This window comes from Salvia splendens, chromosome 15, assembly GCF_004379255.2.
Source record: "Salvia splendens isolate huo1 chromosome 15, SspV2, whole genome shotgun sequence".
Lineage (NCBI taxonomy): Eukaryota > Viridiplantae > Streptophyta > Magnoliopsida > Lamiales > Lamiaceae > Salvia > Salvia splendens.
In genome coordinates, this window is record NC_056046.1 from 13,110,676 (window position 1) to 13,125,918 (window position 15,243).

The 15,243-nt window shown below is 36.6% G+C and overlaps 1 protein-coding gene, 1 long non-coding RNA gene and 1 pseudogene across 2 annotated transcripts; 1 reads left to right on the top strand and 2 right to left on the bottom strand.

Moving 5' to 3' along the window:
- Positions 1 to 2,058: 2,058 nt before the first annotated feature.
- Positions 2,059 to 4,772, bottom strand: LOC121768146 (annotated as a pseudogene).
- Positions 4,773 to 6,439: 1,667 nt separating this feature from the next.
- On the bottom strand, positions 6,440 to 10,672 carry LOC121767691. The gene is made up of 3 exons (XR_006043172.1): positions 10,514 to 10,672; positions 6,839 to 7,385; positions 6,440 to 6,706 (listed from the first exon to the last, which is right to left on the bottom strand). It is a non-coding gene; the product is annotated as an uncharacterized LOC121767691 (long non-coding RNA).
- Positions 10,673 to 12,088: 1,416 nt separating this feature from the next.
- LOC121769348 (protein HAIKU1-like) lies at positions 12,089 to 14,247 on the top strand. Its single transcript, XM_042166122.1, has 2 exons — positions 12,089 to 13,887; positions 14,006 to 14,247. Exon 1 carries the CDS (start codon positions 12,643 to 12,645, stop codon positions 13,636 to 13,638), a length of 996 nt encoding a protein of 331 aa, XP_042022056.1. The 5' UTR covers positions 12,089 to 12,642; the 3' UTR covers positions 13,639 to 13,887; positions 14,006 to 14,247.
- Positions 14,248 to 15,243: the final 996 nt, after the last annotated feature.

Consider the following 15,243-nt stretch of genomic DNA (forward strand, 5'->3'; position numbering starts at 1 on the left):
AATTAAAATGCTTTCAGAAAAGCTGAGATTTATTCTCACTTCAGAATAACATATCAACTCCCTCCCAAACTTCCGCATTGCTGATGCCCAAATTAGCTTCTAACTCAACCAAACTCAAACACCCTTTTAGTCTATCAACTGCTAGTAAATGTGATAGTGAAAATATAGTTGTAAAAGGATGTCAACAAACAGTCTATGTGTAAGTGTAATTGCATTATAGTAGTAAATCGTAATTTCAGACTTTTGCTAGTTGCAAGAAACATCGAGGCTCTCTCATTGCACATTTTATTAGCAAAAAAAAAAAAAAAATGACGCATGCTAAAGGCGTACAACTACATTGGGGTTTTGGAATTTTGTGCACCTTGATTTGTGAACCGCTATAAGTCTATAACCATGAAAGGCATTCAAGCCTTCTGAAAAAAAAGAATGAAAGATATTTATGCATCTTGTCCGTGTAAACTACTTCCTTCGTTCCATAGGTAATGAAGTCATTTCCCTTTTTAGTAAAAGTCAACATATTTATTCCTACTTACGTTTCCTCTCTCTTACTTTATTATCTTTTATTTAATACATTATACATTATTTTCTTAATCTCCGTGCCGAAAAGAAATGCCCCATTACTATGGAACGGAGAGATTAACACCCAACAAAGATGTTTAGGCTTTGCATGCTCTTACACATGAACGAGAATGTATTATGTACTCATGAAGTAGTGGATGTGGGTTTTCATAAAAGATAAAGATGTAACACCGCTAGCAACAGAGCTTCATCGAACTGGACAAAGCAAAATTTCAACAAATTAAAAGACTAGGCAGAGAGAGAGCTTGACAACTTGAATATTGTGAATGTAGAGATTTTGGTGTTCTGTATAAATGGACTTGACTACCATATAATAGGTGTAATCCAATGCATGATGAGGCAATTGAAGTTAACACAACTTAAGTCTGTCATCATTGCTAGAGTGAAACGACTCCACCGGGGGTTACAGATGTTACACGCGCTACTCAGGGACGCGTGCTCGAGTTGAACCTGGACGGACACACCTCACATCTAGGTTCGTTCACGTATGAGACTTCTATATGTCAGCCACATTTCCTTCGCCTCATTATGTTGGCGATGTGGCCACCTCTGACCACGGACCACGGCTCACGACCTCGGCCTCTGCATCCACGAGGCGAGGCAGCGGCGTGCGTGTGAGGTTTACCACCCATCTTTGTCCACTTTAATTATTATATGTAATAATTTAGCCTCTTAAATATAAGATTAATGAAGGCTCTAAAATCTATGTGGGATAGTTAATACACCTACTCACAATTGAAAAAGTATGAAAGATAAGAAGGGTGGTTAAAAGTATTGTTAGTGGATAGTGGGGTTCCACATTATTGTTAATGTTTAATGAGTTGTAATTGCATAGTGGTATAAGTTTTAATTAAATTGATATATAAGAGTAATAAGTTGTGGACAACTTTCCATAATGAAACAAATGCCACTGTCTTTACAAAATTGAGTGATGCTAAATGGCCATAATGTGGCCGGCCATAATGATTTAATTTAGTCCATTTACATGAATAAAAAAATTAGAATTACCGATATAAACTTATATGTGTGTGAATGGACTTGTAAGTTGATACTTATCTTTGAATTCCATTACGAAAACACATTAATATCACGAATTACTGTATACGTTGAGCAACAATCAAGAAATGACAGTAGTAATAAGTTGAGCAAAAACTACGAAAGAGTAACACTAACATGTTGAGCAATATATAATGAAGATGATATAAAGTAAAATCAAGTAGTATTAAACCAAAAATTTGAAAAAAAAAACAATTATTTTTGTTATTTAATTAATTTATGGCTGGCCATAATATGGCCGCATAGCATTATTCTACAAAAGATTATAGTACTTCACTTTTCCCATTTTGACCTTGAATTGGAAAATTTTCCTGTGATTAGCTTCCAACAATTATATTCCAAATTCAGTAAAAGCAAAGATTAATCGTTGGGAAAGATTATCATGCTATTATATTTCCTACTTGTATGTTTGGCTGGATGGCATTCACAAATCACAATAGTTTGACATTCATAGCATGATGACTCTGTTTTTTTCCCTTCTAACAAAAATGAGATTCACAAATTTTACAATGTATCAGTAAAACAGTAAAAGAAATGAATGAAGCAACAAAATTAAATTTGTTTTTGAAACACACGTGTTCACAAATGTTTAACGCGGATACAACTCACTGATCGTTGCTTCATTTCTGGAAAACTCAGTTGCTTTGATCTCGTCGTCGCTACTAGGCACGAAAAACCCGGGCTGCAAAGGCACCGGGAAAGTGTAAGACAAGCTGTGAAGCATCACCACAACCGAAGCCATCGTCGGCCGATCACTTGCATTTTCTTGAACACATAACAAGCCGATATGAATGCATCTCAGCATATCATTCCGAGAGGCCGAAGCAGACATCAATGCCGGATCGATCATCTTCTTCGCTGTTCCCGCACGCCAATTTCTCCAAGCCTATAAAAATACTCATGATTTTACCAAATCTTTATTGATGTTTTAACCACTCTTAATCAATGAAAATACTTGAACTTACAAAGCTAAGCATGTAGTCTACGTTCTCTCCATTTTCTACATTCTTGAAAGAGCTATTACTCTGTCCGCTGATGATTTCCAACACCAGCACTCCAAAGCTAAACACGTCGGATTTCATCGAAAAATGCCCATTTCGTGCATATTCTGGTGCCATGTACCCGCTGCCAAATGTACATAGGATATGTTTTCAAGCAACCGAAAAGAAGGTACTATAAAAGAACATTTATAACTTACTAGGTTCCAACTATTTTGCGTGTTTTGGCCAGTGTTTCATCATCTGTGAACAATCTTGCCATACCGAAATCTGAGATTTTAGGGTTGTTGTCTTCATCTAGGAGTATGTTGCTCGCTTTAAGGTCACGATGAATTACACGGAGACGAGCCTCTTCGTGCAGATAAACAAGTCCTTTGGCGATGCCCTTTATGATCTTGTATCGGCTGTCCCAATTAATAGCCAAACGCTTCATCGGATCTATATCTCAACAATATAAGTACATATATATATATACATCAATTTTTAGTAAACAGAATTAGGATATTTTTTCATCAAGTGGCCAAAATGAAAGAAGTCATTACCAAAAACAGAACAATCTAGGCTCCCATTATGAACAAATTCATATACGAGAAGCCTCTCCGGTCCTCGTAGTGAAAATCCCAACAACCTTACTAAATTTTTGTGCTGAAGCTTGACCATCAACACCACTTCGTTCTTGAACTCCAATTCACCTTGCTTTGAGCTCATTGATAACCTTTTGACTGCAATTCGTTGGCCACTCCGAAGTTTTCCCTATACAATTCATGCGTATATCAAACTATGCACTATAATATTTTTCCAATAATTTTATTGAATATGAAAGTTTGGTTTCAACTTATCTATAGTAAGATGATTAATCCCAAATTTTGCCTCTAGATTAAAGGCATATTTACCTTATAAACTGCACCAAATCCTCCTTGTCCAATTTTAAGTCTATTGGAGAAATTGTTGGTGGCAGCTACAAGCTCTTCAAAATCGAAAATGAGGGACTGCTCTGCGCTTACATCCTCCTCCTCCTCATCTAAGCCTATTTAAATCACATAAAATGTAAATATATGTCAGAAGCTAATATGCATCATAGTCAAATGATGATTTAAAAATAATTGGATTACTAATGTGCTCTGCTTTCTTCTTCAATCTCTTTCTGACATAATTGCCAACACAAGCAGAAATAAGCAGAGACGCAGCAATTGGAACAAGAATAATGATCACTATTCGAGTGCTATTACCATCATTGTTCCCTGCAAAAAACCAGATTACAAACTCATTTACTTAATAGGCATAATATCATTTAATACCTATCGTTACATTGAGTAATCAACGTGTAATTTGGGATTACCTGGCGATGACGGAGGAGACAAAGGCTCTGCTATCATCGCTCGAACTTGCTCAATCCGACTAATATTATAAAAGGGCTCAATAGAATATTCAAGATAGCAGCCTGGCATATACAAAGCAATCCGTGCATTGTTACCACAACACAGCAATTGCTCCGCCCTGATCAGGCAATCCGCGCAGCCCGCCGCCGAGAGATCCGGCACGCACTGCACCATCACGAACATCGTCTGAAAATCTGGGGCCGTCTCGTTCCCCGCTGCAATCTTCATCAACCGGCCCTCCTGCAGCTGCCTGGCCGCGAAGCTCCCTAAGCAGCACCCGCAGCTGCTGGTTGAACTGCTCGGGCTGCTCACATTCCGGACGCTCCCGGAAAGGACACTGTATGATTGAGCTCCGGCGCCGCCAGATATGGGCTCGTCGGAGTAGCGCAGAGTGCACATTTGTCGGAAGAAGATTCCTTGTCTCCAGTTGGGGCAAAGTGATTGGAGAAGCGGGGCGATGGCTTCTCGGAGGCAGCTGCGGCATTCCTCTGACTGAAAGTCGGTTCGGCAGAGCGCGCTGGCGTAGACTCGGTCCGGGGCTTGGCCGGCGGTGGCGTTGTAGTAACCGTTGTCGGTGATGTTTGCTGGGAGGGATGAAAGGAGGGAGATGAGGTTGGCGCTGTATGTTCCGTTGGAGGTGTAGTTGCCGCCGAAGCAGCCGTAGTTTTGGGCTGTTACGGCGGCGGAGAGGTTGGTGAGGATGGCCAGGATCAAGAGGAGACATGTTTGACTACTCATTATCGTTTGAGTTTGAGTTTGGTTTTAAAATTGGGAATGGGAAGAAATTAAGTAGACCAAATTCAGACAAGTTGGGTTTTTATAAGAACTTGTGGGGTGGAATATATTGCATGCATGCTATTTAACAACCAAATCATTTTATTTAAAATCAATATGTACGTCAAAAGTTACTTATATAAAAAAAAGACTATGTAGGTCAATAGTTGACCTTATATAATGACAATATATTGGTCAATAGATGACCTTATATTAAAACTACGCGGTGTGTAGAATTAAGCAGAATTTAATATATTACTTTTAATCATTTTCAATTTATATATTTATATAAACTCTGATATTTCTAAAAAAATTTAAAGTTGTGCAATGCTTGGCAAGTTGAGCTCACACAGAGCCAAATTTAGAAGGAAAACATGGATTGAATAAATATGCCGTAAACAGGACGTTCACTTACTGAGTCGTCGTCACTCGTCACATTTCATGAAAAAAAATAAACATTGTAAACCAACTCATTCTGCCAAAATAACACTAGTATTAATTCAAATTTCATTGTATCTTTTCCTCCCAATTATTACTCATTCTCTAAAAATATTAGTAATACTCACACCGTCCCACAAGAATATGCACTATTTACTTTTTAATTCTTAATTCATTCCACAAAATTATGCAATTTCTAATTTTAGAAACTTATTTCTCTCTAATTAGATGTGACTCATTCTCCACTAATAATATTTTAATTATTTTTTCGTTCTACCTCTATGTTACTTTACTAATTTTGCATTAAAACTCGTACTGAACCCAAAGTGTATATTATTTTGGGATGGAGTAATTATTATCAAACTTCATTCTATCTTCTCCCCTCAATTATAACTCATTCTCTTAAAATATTAATACTTCATCTCCATGATTTGAAGATTCATTTTGACCCGACACTGATTTAAATGAGCATTTTGACTCAGACACGTGCAAAAAAAAATTACTTGCAATTACCTTAGGACAAAAGAAGTACTCCCTCCATCCCTATAAACATTTGGTTGGCATTAGTTTTAATACATAATTAGTAAAGTAACAGAGATATGTAAGAGAAAAAGTAATTAAAGTATTTTTCAGTGAAAAATGAGTCTCACCTCTACCTCTTTAGAGATAAAAAAAACTTTCCAAATTAGAATATTTATAGTTTTTAGGGACAGATTAAAAAGAAAATTGTTAATACTTTTGAGGGATGGAGGGAGTATTATTTAACACTCCTATAAACAATAGTATGTCGTTTGTAAGAGCTACACTAGATTCTATCCTCTTGTTGACTCCCCAAGGTCCATACTACATATACATACCCAAGCCTTCCTTAGACGAAATCTAACTTTGAAATGGTGCTCAGCCTCGCAAATCGCAATCACCTGAAAGGACGAGTGCACTGGAAGATTTTCGAAGTCTGTCGAAAATACACCCCTTTGATAGTGAAAAATATAGGATGTCAACAAGCCCATCCAATTTGTGGTTGTAATTGCAACATAAATCGTATTTCCAGACTTTTGATAGTTGCAAGAAACATCGAGGGTCTCATTGCACATTATAGCCAGAAAAGCAAAGGTGCAGGTTATGGTATAACTTAAGACCGATGAAGTAGCTTACAACACAAATAATAAGTAGACTTATGTAATCAAAATTTAAAAATGAAAACTATCACGACTATGGATAAATTTGTTAGTTATTGGAACTTGATAATTAACATACTCCAATGACCTGTCGAGAATGATGCAGATTTTATATCTACTAAAGCAATGTGAATAGATGAAACAAAACCACTAACCTAACTCTGCTACAACTCTCCACCCTAGAAAGGTATCAAATGTTTTGTACATCACTCACCAGTAATCCTCTCTAATCCAAGTGCTTTGGATACTGGATGCTTCTACAAGTATTTCCTCTGTAGTCTGTATTGAACAAAAAAATGCAGCTCTGCAACAGCAAAAACTCAAAGTTAATCACATTGCTAGAACAATAACCTTCAACAATCAGCAACAAGTCTGATTGATTTCTGGAAATATACAGTTCGCTGCAATCAACAAGATATGATATGCAAGGACATACCCACTCATTTGGTCTTTTTTACTCAGAAATTCTCTTGTTTCTTGCCTCTGCTTTCCAATGCCTTCGGCTGGATCCATTTGCTGCACTACTATCCGAAATTGGAGTATTTGAAGGATTTAATAGTGGATTTTCTTGATGGCCGCCACCATCCACAAAGGTCGCTGAACTTCCGCTTGAAATTACAGTGCCACCATTATTCAAAGGACATGTTTCTGAGTTCTTGTGCATATGGGCTGTCCTGGCATCTTTCTTCCAATCTCTCTGACAATGAATACGGGTCAAGTAATCTGGGCCATGACCCGGGGCAATTCCGCTTACTGAAATATCAACTTCCAGAGGTACAGATAGAAACTCAGTATGCAGCTGCTGGTAATGCACAGGTGTTGATTGATCAATACTTGAAGCCTTTCTTAGATCAGCTTCTTGACGCTTACGAGCTCTATATCTACGTTGCCTCTCCCTATTCTTCAAACGACGAACCGAAATATCATCAGGACTTCTAGCAGCTTCTTTTTCATCATGATGCAACAACAGAGAACCATCCATCCTGGAATAACCACAAGTAAAATACAGGTTAGAAAGACATGTGTTTCAAAAGAACATCAAGTAACTCTTGATTGCACATTTACTTCATCCATATTGATTTTCAATAAAAATTTAATTCCACAATGAACAAATAAACTGGGTTTAAAAAAGAAAAAAAATAAAAAAAAAATAAAAAAAAATAAACTGGGTTTATTTTTCTGTAAGCAATCACCACACGTAAAGGTATAAGAGGCACAGAAACGTAAAAACTGTTCCAATTAGAGGAACAATATATAGGTGCAATGGAGACTTGAGATGACAGAAACGTAAAAAAACTGCTCCAATTAGAGGAACATTATATAGGTGTAATGGAGACTTGGAGATCCTCTCAGATAGGAACATACAAGTATGTAATGTTTCTGAGAGAATGAGAGTATGGATGCATGTTTAAATTAATATCCAAAGTTAGTGCCATGGGGAATATAACTTTGAAAATCCTTTAAATTTGAGCCTGAGGTGTCTTCAACCACAACATGTAGATCATAATTTTTCTCCTTGAAAGATGAATTATAGCTTCTACTAAGGTATAAATATTTACAACACATCTGACCAGCTTAAGGAGGGTAGGCACTAGGCACTTAAAAGAGCGAATTTTTCCAAAGCTCCTTATCTTTAATAAAGTATGTTTGAGCCTATAAGAAACAGCAAAGCAGACCACATGTACACTTCACATGCAAAATTGCAATAGCTATAACATAAATATAGATGATCCAGTACTTTATATCCACCAGATGGAAAATTTTACAGTTGAAAAGAGGATAAAACAATGAAGGTGGTCATTGGCTGATAGATCTTTATGAAACACTTTTAGCAACGCAGCAGATATATTCAGTTGGCAAGAGATATTATTGAGAAAGAAAGAAATAAACCACTAAAAGGTAGCAGTAGGTAACTAGATATGGCTTGAAGATACACTAAAACTGATGGTAGCACTAGTATCCTATTTTAAACAACAGCTGAAGAGAATTAACTCAGTGGAAGTTATCCTATTGCTTCTTTTAGTTGCAAGAATTCAAGAGGTTGGTAAGTTTTCTTCCCAAGTGCTATTGACTTAATGTTAGCCACTTGATTCAATTATTCTAGTTTTTTCATAAATGATACTCCCTTCATCCCTCACAGGTATAGCACATTTGACTTGCATGTGTGAAAGCCAAACATAGCAATTGTGCCACACTTTTGAAGGACAGAGGGAGTATTAACAACACCATAAGTATGCGTTGCAACTTGCATGTGTGAATGCCCAGACTGCAAGCATCACACATGATGTTGTCAAAAACGCGCCTGGGGCGCAGGGTGCATGTGGCTTGGCTGGAACCGCCCCTAGGTAGCCACAGCGAGCCAGGGGCAGCTGTGTGATCCTGGAGCGGTCGTGACCTTTCAAATCTTTAAGCATTAAAACCTTCAAACGCCATTAAATCTTTTTTCCCTAAAATTACTAAAATACAAAGAACGTTGAAATCTGACATAATCCTTCAAATCTCCAAAAATAATCTCTAATGTTCCTTTAAAAACAATGAATGTTCCACAATTCTGAATACGGCTCATTTTCAGCATTCTTCTTCTACTCAAATTCTTCCTTGTTCTTCGACTCAAAAGTTTCAAATCCTTTCTCAATTCAACTCACATTCTCCCAGAATATTTGAAGAATGGAGAAAATCTATTAGAAACAGAGTCATGTTTCGAATTCCACCTGTGACTTTTCTTTTTATTTCCAAGGTATAAAACATACTCCCACCGTTTCCTAAAAATAGGAACTTTTGAACAGCACGGGTTTTAATAGTACAAAATTGGTAAAGTAAGAGAGAGAGAAAGGAAAAGTGTGTTAGTGGAAAATGGGTCTCAACTCATAGAGAGAAAGAAGTTTCCTAAAATGGAAAGTTTCTATTTTTAAGAATCATACCAAAATGGAAAGAGTTTATATTTTTAGGGATCAAAGGGAGTATGTTTTTACTTCTGTTTTCGTTTTCGAATTCCACTTGCAACTTTGGTAATTGTCTTTTTTAATTAATCCCAGTGACTTCCATACAGAAGTTTCTATTTCTAGTGCAGATTAACTGATTTTTGGAACTGTTAGTGCACCCGATTAGAGGGCCCACACCCTATCGCATCGTGTCACACATGTATTTTAAATGTAGAAGTTATGGATACAAGAAGATGGCTAGTCCTCTGTGGCAGTCTTTGAATAACCACACCACTACTTAGGGGAAAATAACTGACAGTGATTAAAATCACCAATTCTTCATATAGGAGTTTTCTGTATCAGACTATCAGGATTAATCAAATCTGCATCAAAAACTACTTTATAATGGCTCCTCCATTCATGAATTAATCATTGATCTCTATATGAGAGCCAGAGACGAGAAATTATCAAACGCATCACCTTCATGTGATTCATCACAGTTTCTATGAGGGAATTGCTAGAGGAGTTGAAGTCGTGTACTACTATTAAGAATAAATTAAAGACTGAAGACAGCTAAATAAGCTTTGTTTTTACCATTTTAGCATTACTGCTCAGGCTGTAACACAATCTAACGATGTCTCCTTGGATGATCATAACTTGCATGCATTCTACAGTAGTATTTTCCAATAATCAAAATCACGAAATCATCAGAGCTCGCATCGGGCCCTACCCTTTCACAGATATGAACTTATTAGATCTCTGTTATTATCTATTTCGAGCCATTTATTTCCAGTTTAGCTAAGACACATGTTACAAGAGCACTTTCTTACCTAAGTTTCTCTTATTTGATATATCATGTAAATTGTCATTTTCCTGAGACTTTCTTCATCCATTTACTACTTTCATTATTTTCAAATGAATACATAAAGCCAGGCGATAAGCATAATAAATTAATGAGTTAGCAAAGAAATGTGTGAATCAACAATAAAAGCTCAGATTCCCCATTTCACAGAGATAAAAATCTTAGTCATGATCTCGCAGCTAAATCCGTTCACGAGGTATACATATACATATTAAGCAACAAATTTTAGTAATCAATCGAGATTACACATCGATGCATTGCGTATATAGAAATCACAAAACACCCTAATTTCTACAACCACGCCCCTACAAAAAGGAGAAAAATTTACCTGGTTGAAGATTCCCCGATGAAAAAAACAGGTGTCAGGAAACACCATGAACAGGCCGCCGTAGCTAGGCCGGAAGATTGAAGAGGAGATGGACGATCGAGAAATGGGATTGGAGTTGGGCCAAGCTAATTTCAGTTGCTTTACGGAGAATTTCTTGGGTTCATAATTTGATAAAGTCAAATTTCCACTAAAAATAACAAATTAATTTTAATTTAGTATACTTTATGCTAATCTTACTTTGTCACCAAATTTCGTTGTTTAAAGATAACCTTCGACTTGTTACAAATTACTACTGGTATAGGATAAAAAAAATTATTGATAGCTGTGTTTGGGTATGACATGAGTACTTGATATTTGATATATAAATTAGAAAGGTATCTCAAACTTTGTCAAACTATCATTTTTTGTATGTAACATTTGAAAATATGTCCGTCAACTTCGACTTAATATCATTTGAGCTATTATTTTTTTTACAGGAATATCCTTAGAGCATCCATAACGGGTGCTCTTAGCTAAAAGCAGCTTGTGCCGTCAGCACGACACGCGACGAGCTCGCCGTTGATGAAAGACCACGCACTCAGCCTACTCCAATTTAGTTTGATTAGTAGTTCCATCGATTCATAGATTAAACCGTGAACTGATAGTTCCATTGCTTCGATTAATGTTCTGATTTTTGTGACACTAAACTATTGGCCTTCCCATTTTAGGATTCAGTGTTAAATTTGAGGTTGGTTGAAGTGTTCTTCGAACTAATGTTTCGAAAGAATCTAGAAACAAATTTATCATTCAAAATATCCTTCATCAAAGGTACATATGTACAGTCGCCGCCAACTAATTGGACTTATGTCCGGCCGTCGTCTTATTGAGATTAGGCTAAAAATTCTAAATCCTGAAAAATATACTATCTCCGTATTTCAAAAATAAAAACTTTTAAAACGGTACGAGTTTTAATGCATATAAAGTAAGATAAAAGAAGAGAAATTTTGATAAAATATGAGAGACAGAGAAAATTTGATAAAGTAAGAGAGAAGGAGAGGAGAAGAGAAAAAAATAATAAAATTAATGTTGGTGGATCGTGGATTCACTTAATTATAATGGTATAAGTGGTAAATAAATTGATACTAAGATTTTCTTGAATAAAAAGTTTGAAAGTTTCTATATTTAAGAGATGGACTAAAATGGAAAGAATTGTTATTTTTAATATACGGAGATAGTATATCCAAATGCGTAAAGTACGTACATTTCACGATAATTTTAAATGTTACAGATCAGATTCAAGTGAATCATACTTATAATTTATAAAATTCATTAATACCACAAAACTGCAAAATTTATTAATGAATAAAAAATACAAACTTGGATAGAAGTTAAAATGTTTAATTTAAGAGAAAACTGAAATTTCAAAACTCAAATTTTAATTTTGAATAATGTTTTGACTTTTGAATTAAGCAAGTTATAAAACTGAAATTTCAAAACTCAAATTTCTGTAATCTATTCCTGATTATATGGATCCAGCTGCTTAATCATTAACAGTGACAGTAACTGAATCGAATTAAATTGGTGATTGTCAAACGCTGCCTTCAATTCTCAATAAAACTGTCTTAATTTAATCAATTCTTACATTTGCGTTGACTAACCACAAGGTTTCACCGGCGCTTCTTCAGCTGCAGACAAGAAATTGCTCGTGCTCCACTCCATTCGCCCGCAGCTCAAGGTCTCAATTTCATTTCCTTTTTTGTTTTCCATTTCTATAAAGACCGGTCCTTTTTATCTTGGGATTTGAAGGAAAGATTGAGGAGTTGTGAGTTTTTTTGAGGGTTCCTTGGGTTTGAGGCCCGAACAAGGAAAGTTGTCATTTTGTTTCTCTGTGGTGGAAGAATCAAGGTTCTGGAGTTCAGCAGATCGATTCAGGATTTATCTGTCTTGTTAGGGCTTCTTGGGTTTGAGGTTTGACAAGAAGATCTAGGGATTTTGCTTTGTCGGTGGAAGAATCTAGATTTTTGAATTCAACTCTTGAGGTTTTGGAATTATTTGATTACTGAAATTGGGGGGGTTTTTTGTTGAAGAAGAAGAAGAAGAAGTAATTAGGTTTTTGCTGAGGAAAAAGTGGAGTTTTTAGTCTTGAAAAAATGGATCCAAATCAGCCACCTTCGAATAGGCAAACTGATCATTTAGGTGTGAACAAGATTGGGAAAAACATCAAGAAAAGCCCCTTGCATCAGCCTAATTTTGCTAGTGCTGCTGGAAGGCAGCAGCCTCAACCCCAAGTCTACAATATCAACAAGAACGATTTTCGCGACATAGTTCAGCAGCTCACCGGTTCACCATTACGCGACCAGCCCCCTAGGCCTCCCCAAACCCACCCGAAACCCCCCAATAACCGGTTACAGAGAGTCCGTCCCCCACCTCTGGCTTCGACCGGTAGACCTCAGCTCCCCTTTCATCCTCAGGCCCCAATGCGAATGCCTGCACAAGGCCCCATGCCTTACCCGAATAACCTAGAGAGACCTCCACCCCCGGCCCAGTTTGATCAACGTTCCCCCAACATGTTGCTACCGTCCCCTCCTCCTGATGTATGGGGAAACACTGCCGAGTCTCCCATTTCTGCCTACATGAGATACCTTCAAAACTCCATCATAGATTCGGGTCCCAGGCAACCCCACCCTTACCCACAAGGCCAAATGCAGCATCAAGTTCCTGCACAAAATCTACCTCAGCCTCATGCATTTCCTAACCCGGCCATGCCTCCGAGAGGAAATGGACCTCCCACGAATCTCCCATCCCCTCGGTTCAATGGTCCTCCACCCCTTCTTCCATCGCCTCGTATGAATGGGCCAATGCCCCCTCTTCCTTCACCAAGGGCAAACGGCCCTCCACCCCTTTTACCCTCTCCAACTTCGCAGTTCCTCTTACCTTCGCCTACAGGCTTCGTAAACTTGTTATCTCCGAGATCACCTTATCCGTTGCTTTCTCCAGGGTTCGACTTTCCCCCGATCTCACCCAATTTCTCGTTCTCTGGAATTTTAGGTCCCGGACCTCATCCACCTCCCTCCCCTGGTTACGGATTTCCTTTGTCCCCTCCGGGTTTCTTCCCTGTACCCAGTCCAAGATGGAGGAACCAATAACGGTTTAGTCGAGACTCGAGCACAGCTTCTCCTTCAGGGATCATGATGTGAAGTGCAATACAAGACTTAATCTTGAAAATGTTTCAAGCCTTTGTACTCTTCCTCTTTACTTTTTTTTTTTTGGTTTTTATTTGCTCACACAACTTTGTCTTCTTTGTATGCAAACTATGTAACAGCTACTGTCTAGTCTTTAGATGATTGAGTAGAGATTCCAAAGCCAACTCTAGTGCTTAGATGAAGCTGCAGTAGGTAAGCAGATAGTGTTGTAGAATTTGCAAAGTTATGTAGGTTGCCTCATGTACACTTTATTATTTTTCATCTATATGTTCAATTGACATTTCAATTTTTCCATAACCATGTCTTGCAGATTGTGAATGTGCCCTTTTATGGATATGGTTGTTGAAAAATGTGTACGCTATTGCTAAGCTATTCAAGAAAACAGTTAGGCAGAGCAGAGGGATAAAATGTTGGCACTTCATTTTATGGTTGATTTTTTGTCATTGCAAACATAATATTCTTCTGGATTTTGGTCAAATTGTAGACTGTTTCAAAGTTATCTGCTTTGAGCTGAGCGTGGAAACGGTCAGGCATTGAGGAAAAAGACTTCTATTTCCGTGTTTTTTCCCTTTTTTGTCTGTGTTTGCTTTTTAAAATTTTGTGTTTTTGTTTTCATACAGAAAATATTGCATCAGTAACGAATGCAAAGTTTGACATGCCTAAATCAGAGAAGAAGAGTTTTGGATGTGTGTTGGCAAGATAAGACAATATTCTAGATGATGGGACAGAGTTTCTTGTCTTGTTTCTTTGTACAGTGACACCAGTTTCCAGAAAAGGAACTAGGGAGTAAGAAATTAACTTTTAAAAAAAATTTAACTTCTCATAAAAATATATTTTTGAGATAAAACTATGGAATTGATAAAATAAGAGAATAATAGAAAGAAAAAAAAGTAGTTATTATTAGTAAAATATGAGGCTAATCTCGTTAAAAGGAAAAAGTTATTAAAAATACTCTATGAATTATTTTTTGGAACGGACAAAAATGAAAATAGTACTAGTATCTATTTATATGGAAAGAGGGGAGAATTAAATGGAATTATGATACATGAAATATTTAGTATTAGTAGAATTTATTCATTAATATATTATTTTCATGGTCAAGTTAAAATAAATAGCACTAGTACTCAAAATTACTATATCACAATTATCTTTTTCGACAGTCAACGAAAGTGTGTCGATTTCGACTTATCTTTGTCGTATAAGTCCACTCAGGCACTCACCATTCCTCTACTCAAGTCTCAAAGAGTATATAGTGCTAGTGATTTATATTTTGAGTAAATTTTAATTAGTGTTAAACAATGTTTGTTGAAATTATAATAATCATTGATCAATTGTTTTATATATCGACATGCCTAGCATTTGATTGGAAAATGATAGATGCATTATGTAGTTCTATTTTTGTGTTAGTTGAAAGTTTAGTTTGTTTAGTTTTATGTTTGAGATTTTATTAAATCAATTCATTGGTAAATATAGTGCTCAAATTCTTTTAATTAACTATAAACAGAATATTGATTAAATTAATTGATCATGTTTATATTTTGAGTCGAA

Excerpts from the sequence above, each read along its gene's own strand:
- LOC121769348 (XM_042166122.1), top strand. The coding sequence starts at position 12,643 with ATGGATCCAAATCAGCCACCTTCGAATAGGCAAACTGATCATTTAGGT.